Source organism: Triticum urartu, chromosome 6A, assembly GCF_056163025.1.
Source record: "Triticum urartu cultivar PI428250 chromosome 6A, HENAU_Tu73, whole genome shotgun sequence".
Classification (NCBI taxonomy): Eukaryota; Viridiplantae; Streptophyta; class Magnoliopsida; order Poales; family Poaceae; genus Triticum; species Triticum urartu.
The window spans coordinates 577,114,748-577,140,561 of record NC_141878.1 but is presented as its reverse complement, the minus strand read 5'-3'; the positions used below and the strand labels follow the sequence as shown (position 1 = coordinate 577,140,561).

The following is a 25,814-nucleotide window of genomic DNA, read 5'->3' as shown; positions in this document are numbered from 1 at the left end:
ATATGGGTGCTCACCTCATCGAGCATGCGGGGGCAGCTAAGATTGGCAACCCATTACGCGCGGGCCAGATGTTTAATCACCTCGTAGTACATCAGTCGCAGTGGCCTAAACTAAACTAATGCAACCATTCTGTGTGGTGCGAGATATCTTTCTATCACTCAGTTAAGAAAACCACTATATGCAGCAAACGGGAAAATAAATCAGTATAATAAACCTGCGACGGTGCAGGTGGGCCCTTTTTCCACGGCATTGCAAGTGAGTAGTAGGAACGAAAAATAGTGTTTCCTTCTCCTGGCCGGTCTTGTAAGTGTCAAGCCACAAAGCAAGCGGGTCCCATGGAAAGGCGGACCGGTCCAAGTGTCCAACTCACAAGTCCATTTCGAATGGTCTGCTTTATTGTTGGTTCGGTTTACATCAACGACCGAACGATTCCAGGATATGCCGGTTCGGTGTACATCAACGACCGAACGATCAATCGAAGTCGGTCGTCGTCTTCAAGTACTAGTACCTCCGTCCTGCAAAATTTTGATCTTAGATTTAACTACAAAATATTAATGCATGTAGCCAAAAGTAATACTTATCACTAAAACTAAGTTCAAATACGATTCAAGAATATAATTTTGATGACATGCATTGTTATTACTTTAGTTAAATACTACTAGTATCAATAAATCAGGAGGGAGGTAGTTCGTCCGCTCACAACTCCAAGCCTGTCTCATAATCGGTCCCATGGGACGGTCGGGAGTCGTCGTCATCGTCGGAAACCGGCCGTAACGACGGCGCATGCACGATCTCTTCCAAATGGGCGGGCGGGCGCGCCACCGTGCGTGCAGTGCAGCTAACAGTGCCCGTGTGGGGTGGTCGGTCAAGCAAAAGCAAGCATCAAACCGGCGACGTCACGTCATTTCCGCACGTTGTCGCCGTGCCTGTGCCTGTTGATTGTGGTGACGGCACGCTTCAGCTGGCCGCACGTACCTCGACGCGAACTACGAGTACCGTTCTACGGCGCGCGCGAGAGGCACTTGCGTGCGTACGTTTTCCACGTTGATCGTGTACGTTGCTCGCATACGGCGAACAAACCACAGCACAAGTTTGTCCCATGTTTATCTCTGCTTCTGTAGTTCTGTATGATGAGTATCTTAATCCAAACCCTCGTACACGATCAATTTGCCAAAGCCAACTCGTCCACCATCCATGCCTAATTAATCACTATCATGCAAAACCGCCCGGATTAACGCAAAAACTGTGGTCGGAAACACTATTAAGAAAAGGGAATTGCTGGCATTTTTAATGCAATCGGCTGTCAAGCAATTGAAAATTCGGAGCCAGTTGGAGAAGGCACTCATTCATTCGTCCCCCTTTTTTGGGAGAGTATAGGAAATCATGAAATGTGTGTCTTGGTTTCTTCCTTGGCTAAGATTCAATTCATTCCCTACTAAATCCATTTAGCTCTTTGATTCAAATGATTTTTCATAATTTCTCGAGTATCAGAACCCTTAGGAATATTTTTGAAAAAAAGTTACCCTTAGGAATATTTTCTGCATTTGATTTTTTTAGTTCATAGAATCGAATAATATAAGATGTTTTTTCCTACGGAATCATTTGGAGGAGATCATCAAGCGTCAACTAAAATGTTCGGTGATGCAGTCAAACTAACTAAACACTTCTAGGGCTTGAATAGACAAGTCATTCTTTTGCAAAAATATTAATAATAGACAAGTCATTCAAATCATGTGCTTTTTTATTCCCATGTTTTCACAATAAGTTAACAAAAGTTGCAATAAATACAATAAGTTCTAATAAGCATGCAAATGGAGGATATATGTCTCCATCAGATTCCAAATGGACATAATGACTTGCATTTTTTTTAGAAAAGGAGGATGACCCCCCGGCCTCTGCATTTGGGAGATGCATGCAACCACTTTATTAATTATTCACAAAGACCTATAATGACTTGCAAATAAGTGAAGCATCATTAGTACTCGTAGTTTCATTATCTTGACCTAATACATGCATTATCTTACCCTAACCCCATAAAGTATCATTTAATATCGGCGAAAACCAACTCATCCACTTCGCTTGTATAAATCAATTCATCATTGTTGTATGCATCCTACAGTTGGGCCAAGCAAATGATAAACTGTGGCCTGGTCGGAAAGACCTTTTCAAAAAGGTAGTACCCTTGAATTTGGGTCAATGATTGACATTTAGTTTAACTATAAAAATTAAGTTATATACCGTAAAAATAATATCATTGACTTTTTAATACAGATTCAACAATGTAAGTTTTTTGACATATAACTTATATTTTGATAGTCAAATCTACGGTTAAAATTAGCCATAGAATATGAAGATGGCCAGTAACGTAAAATTGAAGCTTTGAAATTGCACTAGCTAGTCTTACTGACTTAGTGCGATGTAGTCCGGTCCACTGATGAAAATTAAAACTCTGAAGTCCATTGTGTGCTCCAAGATAAAATTACACTATAACCAGCGTCGAGCCTAACCATCCATCGTATATCTAAATCCGGGTGCTCATCTCATCGGACACGCGGGCAGTAGCTAGCCTATCACTTGGGTAACACACCAGTTGACCGTGACAACCCACAAGAAAACACCTTTGGTGTAGTGCTACTGTGTAAACTGGCTACGCACTCCGCTCCAAGGAAAAATCCAGGTCCGCCCAAGACTCCAATCAAATACTCTTTTCGTCACATAATATAAGATCGTTTTTAAAGCTATGTGACGGACGGAGTAACTAAAATCCAGTTGCTTACCTCATCGAGCATGCGGGGGCAGCTAGCTTGGCAGCACGTTACAGATGCAGATGTCCCTTTGGAGTTTGCCTCCATTACGAGCGCCAGAAAATGTTAACAAAATTCTTGATAGGACACATAAGTTATGCAAGTCCTTGGCAGTGGCCTAAAGTACAGCAATCATTCATTCATGTTCGGTGCGAGATGTCCACCATGACCCAGTTAAGAAAAGACGCCATTATATGATCCAGAAAATAGAAAAACAAGTCAAGATGGCCTCGACTTGGACCTAGCTGGGGGATCGACAGAGTGAGTAATGTATTGTTCCAGTCACGGCCAGTGTAAGCTGCAAGTAGTGCAGGTCGACCCTTTTTCCACGGCCTGACAAGTAGGGACAAAAAAAAGTGTTTCCTTCTGCCGGCCGGTCGTGTCAAGTGTCAAGTCACCAATCAAGCGGGGCCCTGCAGAAAGGGCGGACCAGTCCAAGTGTCCAACTCACAAATCCATTTCCGAAGGTCTACCTTATTTATTTTTTAATTATTTTGAGATAGGTCTACCTTATTTCTTGCTAAAAGATAATCATGCATGCCCAGCGCATCACAGCTTTCGCTGTTGTTAAACTATGATGATTTGCCGTCGCTGTCACCGGTTGTCTCTGGACCTTTTTTTTTTTGGATTGAATTCAAACCAATCAAAAAAAAAAGGTCCAGAGAGAGATGGAGAGCGGGGCAGAGGTCCCAGGATATCCAGATGCGCGCCCGAACAGCGCGCTCAACGGCCCAACGATCGATGGTTCAACGACCGCGCGGTCTCTTCGTTCCAAATGGGCGTGCGACCGTGCGTGCAGCGCAAGCAACAAACCGGCCACGTCACGTCATTTCCGCACGTTGCCGCTGTGCCTGTTGATTGTGCTGACGGCACTCTTCAGCAGCTGGTACGTACCAGGACGCGTACTACTACGACTACTGTTCTACGGTGGGAGACGCACTTGCATACGTACGTATTCCACGTACTAGCAACGAGAGACCGTACGTCGCCCCGTGCATGCATGAATTCCACACAGATCGACCTCAGTTCCAATCGACCTTGCAGCTGACCGAGCGCCGGGGTCGTTTCCTCTGCTGGCCTCTCACTTCTCTCCGGCCGTGCCGCAGTTCCATAAAAAAAATGGAAGAAAAAGAAAACATTGCCACTCCACGGCAGGCATGCATGCACCATGGGAACGTGCCCGGCCCCCACAATGCGGGGCTTGCGGTTCAGATGCGGCCGGTGGGCCAGGCCCCAGGTTGGCCACGACGATGCTCTCAACGACGGCGGACCCAACCACAGACGTTTGTCCCATCTTTGCATCTGCTGCTTCTGCATGAGTATCTTAATCTAAAACCTCGTACGCGATCGACTGGCCAAGGCAACTCAACCACTACACCTACCTAATTAATTCATCGCCATCATGCAAAACCGCCCGGATTAGCTCAAAACTGTGTTCGGAGACAGCATTAAGAACGAATTGCTGTCAAACATTTTAAAATTCGGACCAATCGGAAGGACATAGCACTCATTCATGCGTCCACTTGTGTATAGAAAAGCATGAAATGCGTATATTGGGTTCTCCGTTGGCTTGAATTAAGTTGACTTCCCAGTAAATTCACCAGGACCTCTTTGATTCAAACGGTTTTCACTGATTTTTCGAGTATTAGAATCCTTAAGTTGATTATTTAATTGATATAACTGAAATTTACATGATTCTTTTCCTACGAATCATTTGTAGTACATTCTACGGGATCTAGCATCATCCCAAAGGTTTAGAAAAAAAATTCTTTGTATTTTTCCATGATACAATATAAGAGCATCTATAGCCGGACTTGGCAAATCCGCCTCCCTAACACACGTGCAACAGCCGACAACACCACCATCTGGGAGAGTGTCATGCGCTGACCATCAGACGCAAAGATCTGCTCCTCGGCGCCGCCTATTAGAGTGCCTCCGAGATGGAGGAACAAGAGAAGCAAATTATTTTGACGCCATTGATGTAGCATCTTTGAAAGCACACTATACCTCTACCGAAGAGAAATTGCAGGGTCCCCGCCCGCTCCCACCGCTGAAGCGGCAGACGGACACAGATGAGGACCCAACATCGCTGGCGTTGAGGAAGGCAAGAATGTTGCCGCCTGATCGCCTCTCTCGAGCGGTTCAGGAGCGAACGAAGCGGTTCTAGCATCTTGATTTTTGTGCGAGGGTAAAGGAGTTTACTCCAAATGAATCGGGTTACAATCGAGAGGCAATAGTTTCTCAATACAAGACATACCTCTACCTAGCCACACATCAGTAGTACTCTTCGTGCGACTATACAAAACCAATCAATCTGCTACCTTATTTTGCTCACGTTTAATCTTCAACGAAAAAACTCCCTCTGTACCATAAGATGCTTGATCTCAGCAACTAAATGACCATATGCCGACCGGGATAGCTTGTCTCCAGTCAAAGCGAACAAAGCCTCTGAAGAATCGGACTGAACGATGACCGGCATGCTAGTATGTTGAGCTGCTGGTGCCATACCTTGCATTAACACATGTAACTCCGCTTCCAGCGCATCGTTAAAATTAAATAGACAACAGTAGGCTGCAAAGATCACACTCCCGTCATGTCTTCCCAAGATTATTCCCGCCGACGCCGATTCATCCAACATGGAGAAGGCCCCATCAATGGATAAGGCGACCATGTCCGCCGGTGGTTTATGCCATGGCAATGAATCAGTAGCCACCCTTTCATGCACAACCGGCCTTTCCTTCAACAATGGCATTTTCCCTTTAATGATTTCCTCCATGTTATATTTCTTGCATATGCCAAGCGGTTGCATCTAACTTATCTTGATGGTTGAATATGAGGGATGTCGAACAACTCAGATATTTGGATTACGTTTAAGGGGCTTGATTGAGAGAGTATTTATGACACGCAGATGCAGGGGCACCAAGGGCGCGTTCGGTGGCCCTCCGCTCCGCTCCGCTCTGCTCTGCTCCTGGAGCGGACGGGAGCTGGAGTTATAATCCCTGGAGCGAGCTAACAGCTGCTCCGTAGATTCTTGAATTTGAAGAAGCGGTGGAGTGCCGAACGCGGCGCAAGTCCCACAGTGTGATTATTTCCTGCCGGTCCAGGTCCGCCCCAAAGACTCCAATCAGCTGCTCACTTCATCGAGCATGCGGGGGCAGCTAGCATGGCAGCACGCTGCAGATGCAAATGTCCCGTTGGAGTTTGCTTCCGTTACGCGGCGCCAGAAAATGTTAATAATCGTTGGCAGTGGCCTAAAGTAATGCAATCATTCGTTCGTGTTCGGTGCGAGATGTCCATCACCCAGTTAAGAAAAGACGCATGCATTGAGGATATTAGTTGCTAAGCATTTTAATGCATTTAGCACCTTATTTTAGCACCAATACATTAGGAGAGGTACAAAATGAAGAAGTACTCCCTCCATTTCTTTTTACTTCGCATATAAGATTTGATCAAAGTCAAACTACACAAAGTTTGACCAAATTTATATAAAAATATATGAACTCTACAATACTAAAACTATATAATATGAAAATACGTTTCATGATGCATCTGATAATATTGATTTCGTATTATGAATGGTTATATTTTTTAATATAAAGTAAATCAAACTCTACAAAGCTTGACTTTGATCAAACTTTATATGCAGACTAAAAAGAAACGGAAGAAGTATATAGAAACATAAAATAGTGTTTCCTTCTGCCGGCGGGTCCTGTCAACTTCAAAGTGTCAAGCCAGCAAGCAAGCGGGGCCGGGAGAAAGTGCAGACCAGTCCAAGTGTCCAACTCACAAATCCATTTCGGAAGGTCCACCTTATATTGTTAAAAGATTATCATACCCCTAAAAAAATGCTAATAGATAATCATGCATGCCCAGCCCATCACAGCTTTCGCTGTTGTTAAACCACAGCACGATTTGCCGTCGCTCTCAGCGGTTGCTCGACTAGGCGCAGAGATTCCAGGGATATCCCCAACAGAATATACCGGTGCGATGCGCTCAACGAACGACCGACCGAAGCCGGTCGTCGGCTCGTCGCTACGTAAGTACGTGCCTAGAGTTCCCAGAAGCGTGCATGCATGAGCCGGGTTCCGACGCCGCACGGTCTTTTCCAAATGGGCGTGCAGTGCCTCCCAGAACATCAATGCGTGATCGCATCGGAGCAGTGTATGAAATAGGGACTCATCTTCGCTACCACACATTGGGCATATAGCATCATCTCTGATGTGCCTCCTCCTCATCTCCCCATGGACAGGTACAAAATTCTTTAGTACCCTCCACTAGAACACCCTAATTTTGGGTTGCACCTGTAATTTCCACAGTGCTTTCTACCATTCTTCACCATGAGTGGATGAAGACGGGCTCCTTTGGTTTGCTGTTTTGTGCTCCATCAGCATTCTGTACGCCGATCGTACCGAGAAAACACCCGTGTGCTCTCAGGCCCAGGCCCAAAAGTCTTCAATCTGCACTCTTGGCCTCGGCATTTTCAAAATTGCATCTGCATCCGGTGTTATAAACAGTGTAAGAACTTTAACTTCGTCCCACCCTCCCGTATCATCGTCTAGCAGTTCTGACGCCAACTGAATCGGCTCCTCCGCTAGCCTGCATAAAGGTTTCATTGTGGCTGTCCCAGCGATCCATTGATCATGCCGGACTTCAGTCTTCCTCCCATCCCCAATTCGCCTAATAAGGCCTGCCTGTAGCACTTCCTTCCCCTGACAAATAGCTTTCCAGGTTGCTGAGGCACCCTTTGGACAGCCAGCTTGTAAAAAATTCCCGTCCGAAAAGTATCTTCCTCGAACTACCCTAGCACATAAGCTATCTGGTTTATCCAATAATGTTCTGGGAGGCGGCCAAGGATTTTTTTGGCCTTACAGTGCCGAGACTGCACCCATTGACATGGTCTAAGGATATACTGGACCATGAGGTGTTTAAAAGGAAAGATGCAACAGTTATGGTGTCAGTCATGTGGGCAATTTGGACGAACCGTAACAAGTATACGCATAATGAGATTCAGTACCAGCCGATCAAATCAATGGAATTAATTAGAGAACTCATTATGGCGATTGACGTCCCTAATACCGCTGCTGTCAAATCCATAGAAAGGCAGAAGTGGGAGGCGCCAGCTCAGGGGTGGGTGAAGATGAATACTGATGGAGCAGTACATGAGACTAATATGTGTTCAGCAGTGGGCATAGTAGCAAGGGATCAACAGGGTGTATTCAGACTGGGGCAGTGCATCAAATACACGGCACCACTTGATCCTTTCTCTACAGAGCTTATTGCATGTAGAGATGCAATGTTGTTGGCTAGTGCAAATGACCTGCAATATGTCATTATTGAGACAGATTGTCAGGCCGTGTTTGAAGCATGGAAGCAAGGTGATGATCGATCCACTGGTGGTACGATCTTGAGGGAGATGCGCACCTATCTCCCAAGTTTTCACGGGTTTGAACTGCGATGGACGGCAAGGGAAGCTAATTCAGCTGCCCACCTGACTGCTAAGCAGGCTTTATATTTAGATACTATGTCTGTCTTGTTTCATGTAATTCCTGAGTTTCTGGTCGAGGCTGTTCGATCAGATATGTCCCGCCTAAATGAATAAAATGCCGAAAGGGCGGTTCTCAAAAAAAAAAAAAAGGGCGTGCAGTGCAGCTAGCATGCATGCATATACCCATTTGCACCGGTCAGTCAAAGCACGTACGAATACGAAGCCGGCGACGCCGTTCCCGCACGTTGTTGCCGTGCCGAATTGTTGATTCCGGTGATGCAGCCGCTTCAGCTGGCACGTACCTGGACTCTCACTGCTAGCTTCTCCGTCTGTAAGTTTTTATAATACGTTTTAGATCACTGTAGAGAGTGAGAGATACCCCCTCCGTTCCGAATTATTTGTCGTAGGTATGGCATCTATTTATGTGACAAGTAATTTGGAACGGAAGGAGTACTCACGTATGTCGCGATGGAACGGAATCCTCAAGCCGGTCAATGCCGAAACTGTTCTAGTCTTGACGGGCGGCTGGACGTACGTTGCAACTGGCCGGGTCGTGTGCCCGTTGCTAGCTCGAGCCGGAAACTTCTTTCCTGTGGTCTCCGGCCGTGCGTTTCCCCGAGTGGCTACCTACTCTTCTTCTTTTTTTCAGGAGAAAAGAAGATTCTAATTATTCACGGAGGCTTCTCAGCCAATGCTAAGTTTACAATAAATTCTAATCCCGAATGCAATCATACTGCAGTACGGGGAGTGCTACGGTCATATGCGGCAAGTTCGTGACTAACTTTATTCTGCGACCGACAACAGTGAGTAAAAGAAATCTCCCTATCCTCAGTTGAGGCCAGATTCTGAGTCTCCTTAACCAACATGCGATGTATCAATCGTTCCTCGGAGTGTGCTGTGATCAGTGACACCGCCTCCGCGCTATCAAGCTCGACCAAATGGGTAGCACCGTACGATGGAGGGCCAGCTCCAGCCCCTCCCGACACGCCGCTAGCTCAGCGTCCAACGCGTTATCACATATATGGATTTCCCGACAAGCGCTATAGATGATATCACCATATGCATCCCGTAGGATCATACCACCTTCTGCCATACTTGTGGACGGAATGAAGCTTCCGTCCGTATTTAGCTTCGTCCAACCTGACTCAGGGGGCATCCAGCGCAGCTCTTCCTTAGACTCGGCGTTGGCCTTATAGGGTGGCGGAAGGGCATTGAGCACCATTTTTCCTTTGACAACATCACCGCTGGGGTACTGGTGGAGGCATAAAAGCGGCTAATATATCCATACAGGACCGACGAGAAGATTCAATAGGCGGAGGCCTTTTCTCATGCGTTATCTCATTCCGCACGTATCAAATCCTCCACGTGGTCATCGGAACGACCATACGCGCCGTCTCGTCTAGTGGTTCGAGGAGCGTAAAGAGCCACTCTGGGTCCGAGTTATAGATTGTTTCGACCCTCGGGATGTGCCAGTCAAGCGCCATAGCATGCCATAGTTCCTTCGCTAGGAGGCACCTGCAAAATGCATGGAGCACATCCTCTCGTTCCACACCACAAACGGGACATATGTCAGATATCTTAAGGTGACGAGTAAATTTGTTAGCCCAAGTAGATAGTGAGTTTGTCACAATCCTCCAAACGATCACGCGTACCTTCGGGGGAGCAGGGCACCCCCATATGGTTTTTCAGATGACGCAACGATCATCCGGTGCCCTGCTTGTGGCGGTGGCTTGTGGGGAGCAGGGTACCTGCCCTTCGTGACAGCTCGGTCCATGTGAGCACGTACTATTGTTCCCTTTTGATGTGCTTGTACTATCTAGAGACTGGAAGTGGAACAAGTGATATCACCTTAGGGTTCGATTCTCGTTTTATACGGTAATGCTAGCTGGTAACGTTCTTCTCTATCAGCGGTGATAAACAAATGTATTTTATTTTACTGACATTTTTAGTTGAGACGCGAGATCAAACAGTGACAACCTTAGAAGGACGATATCCCTTCCCTGGAGAAGCTGCATGCTGTTGTGAAGAAATTGCTATGCGTCTTTGAAGAAACTGCCAGTAAAAACATTCGTAAATGTCACTATCTCTGGTGAACCTTCACTGCCTATTGGCTCCGTTTTATAAGGTGCTTTTTTTTCGCGAGGGCATTTTATAAGGTGTTTGACAGGAATGAATAACGATAACGCGGCACCGTAAACAAAAGTGGACAAGCAAAAGAAACGAACATACATACATGAAGCAAACTTGAAGAAGCATTTTTGGAAAAGGAACTTGAAGAAGCATGCACGCTTCGATCTCCGGCTTTCGATTGTTGGTTAACTTTTTTTTTTTTGAAGTTCAATTGTTGGTTAACTTGAAGAAGCATGCACGCTGCTTCTATCTCCAACATCTGCTAATTTGATTAGGCTGGGCCACAGGCCATGCGTGCACATGTGTTGCTGGCTTGCCGGAGTACACCATTTAGTTTAGGTGTCTGGAGGTTAAAAGAAACACAAAAACGTTGTAGAAACACTGGAAAAGACTTGGCCAGTTGCGTGTCATGCACCATGCATGCGTGCCCGGCCCCCACCGTGCTGGAATTCAGATGCGGACATGCATACGGCCAGGCGTGCCCGCGGCGAACCCACCTACAGACTTTGTCACATCCCATGTTTGCATCTGCATCTGCATGAGTATCTTAATCTAAAACCTAGTACACGATCAATTGGCCAAAGCAAAACTGCCTAATTAATTCATCCCTGTGATGCAAAACCGTCCGGATTAATGCAAAACTGTGGTCGGAGACACCATTAGAAAAAGGCTGCTGGCATTTTTTTTAACACAGGACAGACGCAGGCGCTCATACATTCACCCATATGAACGCACATACACCCTCTACCCTATGAGCAGCTTCGAGAGACTAAGCCGGCCTATTATCTTGAGATTTACGAAGTCGTCGTAGGTGTCTCATCGTCGACGGGAACGTCTCTCCCACTAAAAGCGCATCGCCGGAAATCCTGAAATATATCCAGGAATAATGTAAGCACGAAGATTTGAACCCTGGTGGACTGGGGATATCACTGTTTCTCTAACATTCAACCACAGGTTGGTTCGTGGCTGCTGACATTCTTAATAAGTACAATTTGTTGTCAAACATTTTATGAGGGGGAGCCAATTGGAGAAGGCACTCAGAGGGTGCTTGGATTCAATGGACTTATTTTAGTCTGACTAAAAATGGTCTCTTTAAGAGGCTAAAGTTCCAAGCACCCCTGATTAAAGAGAGGCTAAAACTAGTCTTGAGACTAAAATTTTTTAGTCAGGGGTATCCCTACTAAAATGTGGATTAGTCCTCTCTCTCCTCATTTAACTCCTCTCCTTTAACACATGCGAGTTCTGAATTGGAGGGTTTAGAGAATAATAAATGCTCATTAACTTGATTTTAGTCTCTTTAGTATTTGGATCCAAGCATGGGTAAGGCTAGCAAGTTTTAGTCCCACTACGTTTAGTCGTGAGACTAAAACGTATCAAAGCACCCTCTCATTCATGCGTCCCATTTTATAGAAAATCCTAAAATGCGTATCCCGCGTCTTCTCTTGGCTTGAGTTTAATTGGTTTCCTAGTAAATTCACTGAAGACTTCTTCGATTCAAAGGATTTTCACATAATTTTCGAAGTATCAGAATCCTTAAGGATATTAACTATGTTGGTTGTTTAATTCATATAATCGAATCATATACTTCTGCCTTTCTACGGATTCGTAGCTAAAGATGTGACGCGGTGCCCGATCCGGCCCGCTTCGTATTCAAACTTGGACAATTTAGTTCTAACTAAGTTGTGCGGTATTAGCTTAGTTTGTATTGCCATCCACCTATGTGGACCAATGCGGGACGCTGCCCTGCACCCCTATTCGTAGCACATTCTATAGGAAATGTAGTTTCAATTCAAACGTTTGTTATTCCCACGTTTTAACGATTTCGCGGATCAAAGAAACCCACATAGTAGGATTTTACTATATGCTTTAAGCATGCAAACAGAGGAAATATGTGTCCCGCAGATCCCAAATGGCCATAATGACTTGCTCATGAGTGTATTATTACTAGTTGCATTATCTTATCGTAAGCATTAGTTTATCCTAAACCCATCAATTGTCAATTAAGATGGGCCAAAACCAACTCATCCACTTCCCTTGTAGTATAATAACTTCATCCATGTTGTATGCATCCTGCAGCCGACCCAAGCAAATGACAAACCGTGGTCTGGTCGGAGAGACCTTTTTCCTTTTGAAAAAGGTTGATCGGCACAATTTTGTATGTGCAATTTGTTGTCAAATATTTTAAAATGGCGGTTAGAGAAGGCAATCATTCATGCGTAGCACAAAATGCATTGAAAAACAAGATAAAATGCATACCTTGGGTTTCTCTCTGCCTCGGATTTCATTTTTTTCCTAAGTCAACCAATTGATTGACTAATAGCAGTAACAAATGGATCCAGCTTGCCTGCTCTTTTCTCATGCTTTCATTTGTGCTACCACTTTATTCTACGGCTGTTTTTTTTTTCCTTTTTTTCTTCTGATTTTAACAGGGTAGGCCCGGGCCTTATTTTGCTCCAATCAAATTAAGCCACGTACGCACGAGCACGGATGGGCGCACGCGAGGGGCATAGGCAAGTCTCGTCCGTAACAAATAACGCTCTCCCCACATTAGCAGTACTAGGTTTTTTCGGGTTTTATTTAAGTATGCAAATGGGGGCAAAAAAATATGTCTCCAGCGGATTCCAAATGACTAGCGGCCAAAAGAGAGGAGCGAGCAGAATATTCGCATTCGCCTCCGCCTCGCTGGCTCCCCCCTCCCCCTCCCCTCTCGCATTTATAACCGCCCTCGCCGCCGGGGAGGCCTCGACCCGCACCACACCGCACACCACACCCGCCCGCCCCAACAACAGAGACGGACCCGGCCATGGTCTACGGCGGAGAGGAGGCGCTGAGGCGGCAGTACTCCATCGGCGACGAGATCGGGCACGGCCGGTTCGGGACCGTCCGCCGCTGCCACTCCAACGCCACGGGGGAGGCGCTGGCGTTGAAGACCACGCCCAAGGCGCCGCTGCGTGACCCTCTCGACCTGGCCCTCGCGGAGCAGGAGCCCAAGCTGCACCTCCTCGCCTCCTCCCCGCCCTGCAGCCCGCACCTGGTCGCCCTCCACGCCGCCTTCGACGACGCCGACGCCGTCCACCTCGTCGTCGACCTCTGCGCCGGCGGGGACCTCCTCTCCCTCCTCTCCGCCCGCGGCGGCCACCTCCCCGAGCGCGAGGCGGCGGGGCTCGCCGCGCAGATCGCCTCCGCGCTCGCCGCGTGCCACCGCCGCGGGGTCGCCCACCGGGACGTCAAGCCCGACAACCTCCTCTTCGACGCCGCCACCGGCGCGCTCAAGCTCGCCGACTTCGGCTCCGCGGAGTGGTTCGGGGACGGGCGCCGCATGTCCGGGATCGTCGGCACGCCCTACTACGTCGCCCCCGAGGTGGTCGCCGGGCGGGAGTACGGCGAGAAGGTGGACGTGTGGAGCGCCGGGGTGGTGCTCTACATGATGCTGTCGGGGTCCGTGCCCTTCTACGGCGCCGCCGCCCCGGAGATCTTCGAGGCCGTGCTCCGCGGCAACGTGCGCTTCCCGCCGCGCGCCTTCGCCGGCGTCTCCCCCGAGGCCAAGGACCTGATGCGCCGCATGCTCTGCAAGGACGTCTCCCGCAGGTTCTCGGCCGAACAAGTCCTGAGTAAGCAGCGACCCCCGGCAGATCCACTGAAACAAAAACGCTCGCCGTCCTTGGAGTTCCTCGCTGACGTTTGTGGATCGGGTGGTGATTTCCGCAGGGCATCCGTGGATCGCGAGCTGCGGAGGGGATGCGGTTGCGGGCTGAAGAAATCGATGGACCAACATGCGGGGCGCGCTCCATCCATCTGTAGATAGAAGACCTTCTCCACGGAGGACGACGGCTCGGTTTCTGCGGCTCTGCTCTGTTTCTCCGGCAAATCGGCGATGGACAGAAGCAGCGGTGGTGCCGGAGTTGAGTTGAGTTCAGTAAGTAGAAGTAGTGCTAGTTCCTTCGTGATCATTTAGGTCTAGAGGTCTCTGGTGAAGCTGGAATTGCAGAAGCTTTCACCTGAGTTAGCCTGAATGTGTGTTTGTTCGTCGTGTTTGTTCTCTGAATCGCTGCAGCAGTCCTTGTACATACAGTCTTGATCAGTTCTAGCTGAAGAGGAAGAGAGGGTTTAGTAGTACTTAGTGGAACTTAGTACGCAGGCTTTGTTCAGAAGAATGAAAATGAAGCAAAAATATGTGCATGTTTTGTACAAAATCACTGCGTGTTGCTTCAGTTTAACTGGCCATCATCTTCTGTGCTGGCACAACACTCTTACAAGTGGACACCAGCTAACCAACAGAGAGTGCTCTGCAAGTCTCCATGGTGCGATGTCATGTGTGATCGCGGGGCTGGAGATTTGGTGACTGTCTTTGCTGTCCGATGATGCGTGCTGATAATGAACGAAGAGGATACGCTTTTGATTCAGATACTAGCAGCAGAGCAGTTGCAATTACATGGCTTTTTGGCCTTTTCAGTCGCAACTTGCAAAATCTTGTACTGTGTATGTATGTATCCCGTGGATGTTGTCTCTGAACTTTTTCAGCAACTTGTGGGTTGTTAATCACCATTAACCAATCGCATTACGCAGTCAGTCACATGATGGATGGCTCAACCGAATATATACCTAACTGAAACCACTTTTACTGCCGAAAATGAAGAGCCGAAAACACTCTGCCACCTAACTGAAAACACTTTTACTACTTCCGTTGCTTTAATAACTTCTGAAACCGAAAGCCTGAAAACGCTTGCTCTGCCGTTCGTTTCACCACACCACTTGCTCGCTGATCTTCACAGGCATGCACATGATGCGCGTCCCTGGCCGTCCGATCCGGCGATCTGCTAACGAAGCAACGGCCAACGCCGAGAGAGGTGGTCACGTTCTGCTCCCTGCTCGCCAAGCAACCGCCCTCCTCCGTCCTGTGCGCTCCCGTGAGGTGAGTGACTGCTCCGGATTCCTGTGCCATGGTTGGAGGGAAACATGCCAGCCCTGCCCATGTCCTTTGTGGCAAGTTGCATCTGCTGACTGCTGAGCACTCTGAAACCATGCAGATAATGAGGAGGACTGTTGCCGGGAACGGCTTTGTGCTGTAGCCACCTTACCCACCTAAGACCTAACCGAGCCATCCTCATGACAGGCGCGACCTGGAAAGCTCGCTGCTTCTGTTGCTCCTTTGGGTTTGGGTGGTGATCGGTGAGGAGGCAGCGCAGCAGCATGATGTAAATCAGGTGATGGGCTGGTGTGCACCGAGTAATCTGTTTTAACTTTACAGCTTGCCACCATCGGCCACACAAAGATATCAGGCTCGGTAACTTGAAAACATGACGTTTTTTTTTATTTAGAAAAACAGGGAGGTGATCCTGGCTCCATTAATCAGAATGAAACCACGAGTTGCATAGCAGTAAAAAATGGTTCAAAAAATAAAACGCTATATAGCAAGTTCAACATAGGGCAACACTAGCAGGTTACCATCCTTTCATCCGCGCCGGCTCCTTCCACCATACCGCCCTTCGACCCCGTCCATCTCCATGACGTGCCAATCCTAAAGCTCGTGGTTTTTCGGCGTCGCCCGATGCTACCCACCGACGGCGGGCGCAACCCCACCCAAGCCCCTCCTGAGGTGGTGATCTTGACCAGTGAAGCGACTTCCTCATCTCCGGCCCCTGATCCGTGACAATGGTCCAGTTCTTCGAATCGGATGACGGCGGCGTCGTGCGCTCCCCTTCTTGAAGGCGCCATCTTGCTTGCTCGCGGCGTCTCGGGTGTTGGAGTTAGAGATGATCGATGCCTTGCCGGTTCGGCTTGCCCCTCTACCCGGACTTGGCTTGGCGGTTTAGCTGTGTTTTTCCTTTGTTTGGGCTTAGCATCTCGTGTCTCTCTGCTCTGGTCCCATGTTCGCGGCTTCTCCTATATGCGTCTGTGATATGTGTTGTACCCTCTTATGTATTCATTCTGCTTTCCTTCTATCAATGCAATGATACACAACCTTTGCGTATTCACGAAAAAAAAGTCTCATGCTTTAGGGGTGGCGCTGATAATGGCTGGGGCGACCATCCGTTGTCCACGACAGAGGATGGGATTGTAAATAGCACTTGCTTGATCTTCATGTCAAGTGCTGGTTTAGCTCAGAGATCCATCATTTGTTCCAGAAGCTTGGCGCGAGGAGCTTCCTTGGAAGCTGCAGACCCATGTTTCCATCTAGCCACATGGAATCAGCATGGGTTTCTTTAGTTGATCTATCAGGAATTGAGTTAAACCCTCCAGTTTCAGTCTCTCTGATTCAGGGGACAAGATCGACCAAATTTTTATGGTTCGCAACATTCTCCCTATCATCTGTTTCAGAGATAATCGTATGGTATTGTCAAAGATCATGAAATTTGTTATATTGTGATCCAAATTGATATATAAGTATAACGGCTAACTCCTGACGAGCAGAGCGGAGGCCTGTCATCGGAAGGCCCCAACAGAGATGCAGGGGGCGGGGGCCTATGTCACCCCTGTTATATATCTCTCTTGTACGCCGCCGCACGTGATAGTTGATCAATTGTAAATCCCTGACATTTGTATCCTCTGCCGACATAGTAAAAATTTGCAGGATGGGGCATGTGGTTTTTTCCCCTTCATGCTGAAGGTCTCGTCACTTAACTAGATGGATAGCACGACCCTAGGAGGGAGACATCCAGCCTAAAAAAAGAGGATGGTGACATCCTGTTTGATGCCTTTTGTGCCAAATAGTTGTGGAATATCCATGCTAGCCTATACGGGCTACAAAGTTTTTTTTGGGGGGGGGGGGGGGGGTGTTAAAGCAACACTTTATTCATCAAATACCACAATTTGTGGGGTTACATTCGGGTCATGGGGTTGCATAGGCCACAATTGGCGACCCTGGCCTAAAGAGAGGGAGAATCGACCTAAATTATGAACATCCTCATTAACTAAACGACCTTCAGAAGCAAAATTACAATTAAAACTAGCTGCATTAGACTTGATCTCACCAATGATCACTCCATGGCGTCCCCAAGTACCATTTGCCAGATCATTTGTCAGAACTATACATGCTTGAACTGGAGTGACCAATTTACTTTTTCATGTTTTCCGAATCATGCAAGTAACAAATAGTAGCCTCCTGAAGCGAGGCAATACGAGCCGACCCATTAGCGTTTCGCGGGCCGGGATCAAAATTGGTTTCATTACTTTTTTTCTTCGATTTTGTAACATTTTTTTCCCTTTTCGTTTGGGTTTCAGCGGTTTTTTCTCTTTCCTCTTTTCCTTTTATGATTTTAGTAAGTCCAACATTAGTTGGGTTTTTTTTATTTTTTTTTCTCTTTTCGGGTTTGTTTTTGCTCCTAGTTTTACTTCATTTTTTTGGCCTTTTATGTTGTTTTTGCTTTCTTATGTTTTTTCTTTTTTGTTTTGTTTGTAAATTTTAAACTGTATTTTATACATTAAAATTTTGCAAACATACAGAACAATTTTTAATATATGTCAAACATCTTTTGTAATAAAACGATGAACATTTTATAAAAAAACTAGGTGAATGTTCTTTATATATAGTGAATATTTTTAAATTTATAAGATGAAGTGAACATTCGTTAAATATAATCTAAACATTGTTTTGTAATAAATGATGCACAATTTTAAAATATACGATGAATATCTTTTTATATGCGTAAATATTTTTCTAAAATAAATCATGAAGTTTTTCAAATTTACGATGGTCATTTTCTAAAGATTTTTTTCTAGTAAGTTTTAAATTATTTAGATTCTTAAAATAGCCAACAAGTTTCTGTGTGGAGAAAACTCACCTAGAAAATCAAAGATAAAAACACACCAAAGGCTCAGCAGTGCTCGCCATAGTGGGTCCGCCATTTGTTCCCCGTTTTAGTCCAGGTTGACGCCAACATGCGCCCAATAGGAGGTCCCCTATTTTAGTAGTGTCAAATAGGTGCGGAAACATCCCCACCAACCTATATATGGTCGGAAGTGGAGTGGCCAATTTACCTTTTTGTGTGTTTTTTTAGAAAAATGGCTTAAATAGCAAGTTAGTCTTACGTCCCAAAACGTAATATCATTTTTGACACTATGATTAAAAAATAGCTTAATTAACAAGTTAGTCTTACGTCACAAAAATGGCTTCATGAACAAGTTACTCCTACATTTTAGAAATTGTAGAAAGTGTTTTTGAACTAAAAACAAATGTTAAATAAATTGAACAGCGAACAAATATAAAGAAAAAATAAATTTATTTTTAAAAGTTATAGTGTATTTAAATATATTTATTGTGTTTTGTAAGGTGTTCAATGTGTGCTTAAAAAATATCCGTCGTATATTGATGTGAAATGGCTCACCAATCGAAGCTAAGGCATGATTATAAACTCAAAACTCTATGCAGTACATCATGTCTAGTAATTTTAATATATTTGGGTTACCAAAATTTATTCGGAGATTATCATCAAGATCGTGTTTGTACAAAATAGTTTCTTAACTTTGCTAAAATTAGTAATCCTTACTTTTGAAAAAGGTGAGAATTTGAAATTTTGTTCGTAAAACAACATATATTTTCCTCAGAAATAATGATGCCCGGAATATTTATATTGAACTTTTATATTTTTACACATCAAATTCAAACTTATCCAATATATTTTATATTATATTAAAATATTTCTAAATATTAACTAAAACATGTTTGTTATACAATTCTAATGTCTATCATTGAACACTACACGAAAAACATGCCAAAATGAAAATTGTGTTCCATAGCTAAAGTTACTTCCCATTTTGAGACAACTCCACTTAAAAGATTAAGAATGATTGCCGTAAATGTGGGAAATAGGCAGAATATCATGCCTCCATGGTTTAAGTTATGACATTCGCATATATGTTTGTGTGTTTGAATATTGTTATATATCTCAACTCATATTTGTAAACCATCAAATTGATGGAAATATCCTATAGTAGTTTCTAGTAACTAATTAAATAGAAGCAAATAGACATAAGACTAGTTTATGTTAGAATAGTACTTTAGGGTTAACATGAATATCTTAATCTTGTATTGGAACACATAAATATTATCAAAAATTGGGCACTAATCAGAATTGAGAGAGTCCTCCAAGGATAGCTCTCATCCATAGTATTGGAGTGATTACCTTCGATCTAGTTCATGATTTTGATATTGCCTTTTTTGTTGGAATATGCCCTAGAGGCAATAAGATTATATTATTATATTTTCATAGTCATAGTTAAGAGCTTATATTCCATGGTATAACTACTATAATCCTGGAATATGCGACTAAGTGGAAAACTCATATGCGCGTGTGGAATGATAAACGGTAACAATAGGTTCCCGATGTTGTTGGTGTTCACGTTTTTCCGATCTTAGGATGTGCTTAGTGTAACTATAGTCATAAAACAACATTGACGGTATGCCGTTAGAAGAATGATCATATTGAATCGACCCAATACTTGTCTGTTATACTATGTGATTATATTGTCTGAAATCATCTGTTATAACACGAAGTGTTAGCATTTGTTGTACCTCCTCAGACCATGAGAGTGTCTCATGTCACTTCCTACCATATGGTGGGCTTTGGGGTTGCTCAACCATCATCTGTAACAAAGATGATCATAACGACAACTTTCAGGCACATCCGGATAGCTCGAGAATGGGATTTGCTCCTCTGTCGAGGGAGAGATATTCTTAGGGCCCTCTCGGTGAGACGGCATCCATCATCGTCTGGCCAGACACATGTGACTACGTCACGCAAATGTCAGAACACGTCAACGAGAAAGAAGAACACAACCGGTAACGTGAGCAACGGTATAGTGAGCATGGTAATGACTCAGGAGGATACCGATGCACACCGAGAGGCTTTATTTAGTTGCTTTAATAACTTCGAAACTGAAAGGCTGAAAACTCTTCCTCTGCCATTCGTTTCACCACACCACTTGCTCGGTGATCTTCACAGGCATGCACATGATGCGCGTCCTTGGCCGTCCGATCCCGCGATCTGCTAACAAAACAACGGACAACGCCGAGAGAGGTGGTCACGTTCTTCGCACTGCTCACCAAGCAACCGCCCTCCTCCGTTCTCCTCCAGCAGCAGCGAAAGGGTTTTTGCTCTCCTGTGACCGACTGCTCAGGATTTCTGTGTGCAGCGTCTAGTTGTCCATGGTGGGAGGGAAACAAGCTAGCCAACCATGCTGATGTCATGTCATGCATGGCAAGTTGCATCTGTTGTGAATAGGATTGTTGCTATGAAGGTTGGCCGGGAACGAAAGTGCCATTCTACACCGAGCAGCAAATGCTCCTGCTGTGAACAGTAAAATCAAAAAAATAGAAAAAGAAATCAAAATATCCTGAATTTTTTTGTGACATACTTTCGCAAATGTTTGTCGTGCATGTAAAATTTCATCGCGAAATCACATTGGTGAAAGTCGTGCCAAAAAAACAAAATCAGAGCTCCAAAATGCTTTCGTATGTAACATTTTTAGAGTATCGATTTTGTTTCTTTTTACCATGTCCTCCAACAATGTGATTTTGTGATGAAATTTTGCATGCACAACTAACATTTACGAAAGTATGTCACAAAAAAATCAGATTTTTTTTATTTTACTGTTTACACCAAAAGCATTTGCTCCTGGATGTAGAAACTTCACGTTCGGAAACGAATGGCTTTATGCTGTGGCCACCTTACCTACCTATGACCTAACCGAGCCATCCTCATTACAGGCACGACCTGGAAAGGTCGCTGCTTCTGTTGCTCCTTTGGGTTTGGCCGTTTGGGAGGTGATCGGTGAGGAGGCAGGGCGGCATCGTGATGTAAATGAGGACATGGGCTGGTATGCACTAAGTAATCTGTTAACTTTACAGCTTGCCACCACCGGCCACAGAAAGATGTCAGGTTCGGTAACTTGAAAGCATGATGTTAAAAAAAAAGGTAATCCCGGCTCCAGTAATCAGAATGAAACCACGAGTTGCATGGCAGTTAAAATGGTTCAAATATTAAACGCTACTCCGTCCGTCCTATATTATAAAAACCTTTTTCAAGAAGCTTGACAGAGGGAGTATATAGCAAGTTCAACATAAGACAACACTTGCAGGTGCCTAATGCAGCTTTAACAGGCAAACAAAGACTATGCGAAGATGGGACTTGCACGTCTTGCCTTCAGGAGTGGCGCTGATGATGGCTGGGGCGACCATCTGTTGTGCATGTTTTACAAACTTTTTTCAAATTCAGCTAAAAAGCAAACTTTTTACAAATCCGGGAACTCTTCTTTAAATCCATGAACACCTTTCATTTTTTATGATATTTTCCAAAATCCTTAGAAAAATCAAATTCGTGGTTTTTTTTTCAAAATTGATGAACCCTTTTCTCAAATCGACGAACTTTCTCCAAATTCGTGAATGTTTCAAAAATAATTGGTGAACTTTTTCCCCCTAAATTTCTTGAACTTTTTCCCAAATTTGTGATTTTTTTTAAAAAAAGGATGATTTTTTTCCAAATTCATTAAGTTTTTCAAAATTTGGTTCATTTTTTTTTTCAAAATTGATGAAATGTTTTCAAATTTCTGAATATTTTTTCCAAAAATCCATGAACTTTTTTCGAATTCCATGAACTTTACAAAAAAATGTTTACCATACTAATGAACTTTTAATTACCATGTATTTGGTCAATAGTTAACTGGCCAACCATGGATATCAGAAATCAAAGAAACGAGCGATCAGAAAAAAAGGCGAGGGAGCAACGCAAGGGAATATCTGCCCTTGTTGGGCCAGGCTTAGGGTGCGCAGCATGTTAGCGTCACGGAGCTGTCGAGCGCTTAACGAGAGCAACTAGTTAACGAGCGCTTCTTCGGAAGTCTCATAACGATCAGCGTCACTTGGCGCGCTCTCAGCCATTCGCCACGTGTCGTGCTTTGTGCGCTCCCTCTGAATTTTGTTTTCTTTATTTTTCCGCACACATTTTCAGCTTTTTAAACGGGTTTTTTCGATATTTTGGTTTTCCACCGGCCTTCCTTAGCTTTTCGTTAAAAAAATATTAAAAAAAATTGCGCGAAAAAACGCGTTTTCTTTTTTCCCCTTTCGCGAGAGTCACGCTTTTGCTTCCGCGAGAGGCACGGTTTTGCTTTCCCGAGAGTCACGGCCGTGCCTATCGGAAACAAAAAAAAACATGTTTTCTGTTTGTTTCCTTTCGCGAGAGTCACGATTTTTCTCCAGCGAGAGGCACGGGTGTGCTTCGCGAGAGTCACGGTCGTGCCTCTTGGAAACGAAAAAAACACGCTTTCTGTTTTTTTACTTTCATGAGAGTCACGGTTTTGCTTCTGCGAGAGGCACGGTTGTGCTTTAGCGACAGTCACGGCCGTGCCTCTCGGAAACGGAAAAAAACGCATTTTCTACTTTTTTATTTCGTGAGAGTCACGGTTTTGCTTCCGCGAGATGCACGGTTGTGCTTTAGCGAGAGTCACGGCCGTGCCTCTCGGAAACAAAAAAATGTGTTTTCTATTTTTTTTCTTTCGCGAGAGTCACGGTTTTGCTTCCGCGAGAGGCACGATTGTGCTTTGACGAGGGTCACAGACGTGCCTCTTGGAAACAAAAAAATATTTTTTTCCTTTCGTGAAAGTCACGGTTTTGTTTCCGTGAGAGGAACAGTTGTACTTTCGCGAGAGTCACGGTCGTGCCTCCGTGAAAACGAAAAAAAACATGTTTTTTTCCTTCTGTGAGAGTCACGGTTTTGCTTCCACGAAAGGCACAGTTGTGATTTCGTGAGAGGCACGGGCGTGCCTCTTTCGAAAAGAGAAAAACCCGTGCTCCCGGTTCGTTTTTTTGTCTGGTTTTTTTCTTAAAAAAAGTTTGTCAAAACCTATCAACATGGTATCTAGTTTTGAAGATCCCGATGCGAGGAATCCAACGGTGAAAGCGATTCGAGATTTGGATGCACGATTTGAGAGATAAAATGTTTCGAATAAATGGATCTATAATAAAAAACTCGCCACCTATCACAATTAGGGGAATTGAAGTGATCTTTGCAACGAGTACTTCTCAACTAGTGATTTCGGCGCTTAACGCATCGAACAGGAGATCTCGAGCGATAGGGTCCCATTCCTTCCCACCAGCTAATATGGCCAGTAGCCCCGTGGGAACATTTAGAAGAAAGTATAGTTTTCCCCCTCAAATCTCTCTAGTTGGATCAAATTCCCCCCAAAGTCTAAAATTGGTTAAATCACCCCCTCAACTCTGCAATACCGGAGCAATTAGCCCCTTAAGGCCTTGTTTGATAGGAAGGGATTGTAGAGGTTTTGGGAGGGGGGATTTCAGGGGATTTGGTGAATCCCCCTCTTTCACCCAATCCCCTCAAAACCCCTTGAATCCTCAAAATCCTTCCTTTTACAATCCTCTTCGTTTAAAATTTCTATTTGGTAGAAAGGGTCTGTCATGTTGACATAACATGATGTAGAACATTTAAAAATCCAATCTTTACAATGTAACTAACTCCCCTTATATCCTTGCTACAGAATTGTAAAGGTCACCTGATAAAAATGACTTGAAATCAATATCTCATAATTTAGCAGCAGTTTTCCCAACAACAACATAATTTTGCATGACTTGAAATCAATATCTCATCACAGCAATAACACAATTTATCATAACAACATGACTTTGAATCCCAAATCCAAGCATTCATTATTTATCATAACAACATAATCTTTCGCAGCAGACAGTTCATCACAGCCACAACATCATTTTGCAACGAAGATAATGCAAAAACATGTATCCATCTTTTGGTGTCATGGTCATCTAGCATTGAGAACCTGAGAAAAATTTATTCATCCAGCTTGTTTATTGTTGCTTCTTTTGGTGCATGAGAACCTGATAAAACAAAAGGAGATGAACATTAGAGTGCCTTTAGAAAAAAAACCATTACAAAAAATAGCTGAACAAAAGGGATACTATGGCAGAAATTGTAAATCTTTTTTCAGGAACAACCATTTGTCAGGACAAAGGACATTTATGTAGAATTGGCAGGCTAATGAAACAATGAACAGTGCAAGAGGATATCAACAAAGCACTAGTATGCCGAGGAGCAAAGATAAAACTTTATGTCACACTATAGCCATGATCACTGAGACGAAAAGAAGGAACGTTCAAGATAACTGATCTCAATGTACAAACTTTGTTCAAGGGGCAACACAGGGGTAACAAATTTAGTTTCAGATTTCAGATTTAGGCATCTTCAAAAGTAAGTAATCTTCAGGTTAAGTTGGAAGTTCAAAGCTCGAAGCACCACCTCATAGATCTAGCACCAAAATAGGAAATCTAGACAGTGCAAGAAGGATACACAAACCGATGTATAGGGCCCTTATCTTTTATGGCACCATAAACAGACAGTGCAAGGAAAACAACAAATGCACTTGCTTTGGGAGTATATTCTAAACACAACCCCAACTAAATAAAGCAACCTTATCAAAACCTGATTGTTCCTATTCCTGACAAGAAAGCCAAACTTCACATTTATCAAAATCCGATGCGACACACATTTCTAATTTGATGCCACACACATTTAAAAATTACAACATAAGATGCATGGTTCAGAGTTGCGTGTTGCAAGAAAAAAGCATCAGTCTAGTAGGACAAATCAAGTAACGGACATGATTTAGAATCCAATTTCAAAAACCAATAAACACCAAAATTTGGTATGGTATATATATCAAGCATGAATACTATTTATGTAAACACAAAATCACAAGGGGGGATTTTATGTTCTAAGCATATGACTAAATTGCAAAAGTTAGCAAATGAGAAAGCATATGTCGAGCATTCATAGCACTAGCAACTGGTTATCAAGTACAAGTATCCACTTGCAGCAAACCCTGTACAGTACAAGTATCCACTAGCAGAGCATATACATATGTGTGTTGATGGAAACATACTCGGAGTAGTTGCAGAGAAAAGCAAGTTTAAAAGGAACAGAGCAAAGGTTATATTTACATTTATTGTTTATGTTATAGCTCTCGTTTTGTTTTGTAAATCTTAGATAGGCTGTTAGACAGTGAAGACCATAGCAAATTCCTTACGTTGTAGCTCCTGTTTTGTTTTGTATTGGGATGTGGATGGCTCGTACATGATGAGGCCCATTGCATATATATTTGATACTGCCGTAGCTCCTGATTTCACTTCTATTGGCATGTGGACAATACACTCATACCAAATGAGAACATGTTTACTTCAGGGTCCAAAGGCTGATGGCGAGGGGAAGCCGAAGAGGGTTAGGAAGTGGCAAAGATAACAATCAAGCAGAGACACCGAGTTGATGGACCTATGAAGAAGCTTCAAACAACAGCGTCGTTGCTCCTCGATCTGTCTCCAATCAGCTCCCCCCTATGAAGGATCAAATTGATGTACTTGTTTACATGGTAGCTTA

General features: G+C 44.4%; 2 protein-coding genes and 1 long non-coding RNA gene across 3 annotated transcripts; 2 read left to right on the top strand and 1 right to left on the bottom strand.

Moving 5' to 3' along the window:
- The first annotated feature begins 7,635 nt into the window (after positions 1–7,635).
- LOC147966561 (uncharacterized) lies at positions 7,636–8,403 on the top strand. The gene has a single exon (XM_087530873.1). The coding sequence runs from the start codon at positions 7,636–7,638 to the stop codon at positions 8,401–8,403; it is 768 nt and encodes a 255-aa protein (XP_087386999.1).
- Positions 8,404–13,093: 4,690 nt separating this feature from the next.
- Positions 13,094–14,612, top strand: LOC125515304 (phosphoenolpyruvate carboxylase kinase 2-like). Its single transcript, XM_048680750.2, has 2 exons — positions 13,094–14,030; positions 14,128–14,612. The coding sequence occupies exons 1-2, from the start codon at positions 13,223–13,225 to the stop codon at positions 14,172–14,174; spliced, it is 855 nt and encodes a 284-aa protein (XP_048536707.2). The 5' UTR covers positions 13,094–13,222; the 3' UTR covers positions 14,175–14,612.
- Positions 14,613–23,932: 9,320 nt separating this feature from the next.
- LOC147966560 (uncharacterized) lies at positions 23,933–25,725 on the bottom strand. The gene is made up of 2 exons (XR_015607796.1): positions 25,468–25,725; positions 23,933–24,262 (listed from the first exon to the last, which is right to left on the bottom strand). It is a non-coding gene; the product is annotated as an uncharacterized LOC147966560 (long non-coding RNA).
- Between the last annotated feature and the right edge of the window lie 89 nt (positions 25,726–25,814).

Excerpts from the sequence above, each read along its gene's own strand:
- LOC147966561 (XM_087530873.1), top strand. The coding sequence starts at position 7,636 with ATGTTCTGGGAGGCGGCCAAGGATTTTTTTGGCCTTACAGTGCCGAGA.
- LOC125515304 (XM_048680750.2), top strand. The coding sequence starts at position 13,223 with ATGGTCTACGGCGGAGAGGAGGCGCTGAGGCGGCAGTACTCCATCGGC. Across the intron at positions 14,031-14,127 it reads CTCGGCCGAACAAGTCCTGA|GGCATCCGTGGATCGCGAGC; the intron begins GTAAGCAGCGAC and ends TGATTTCCGCAG.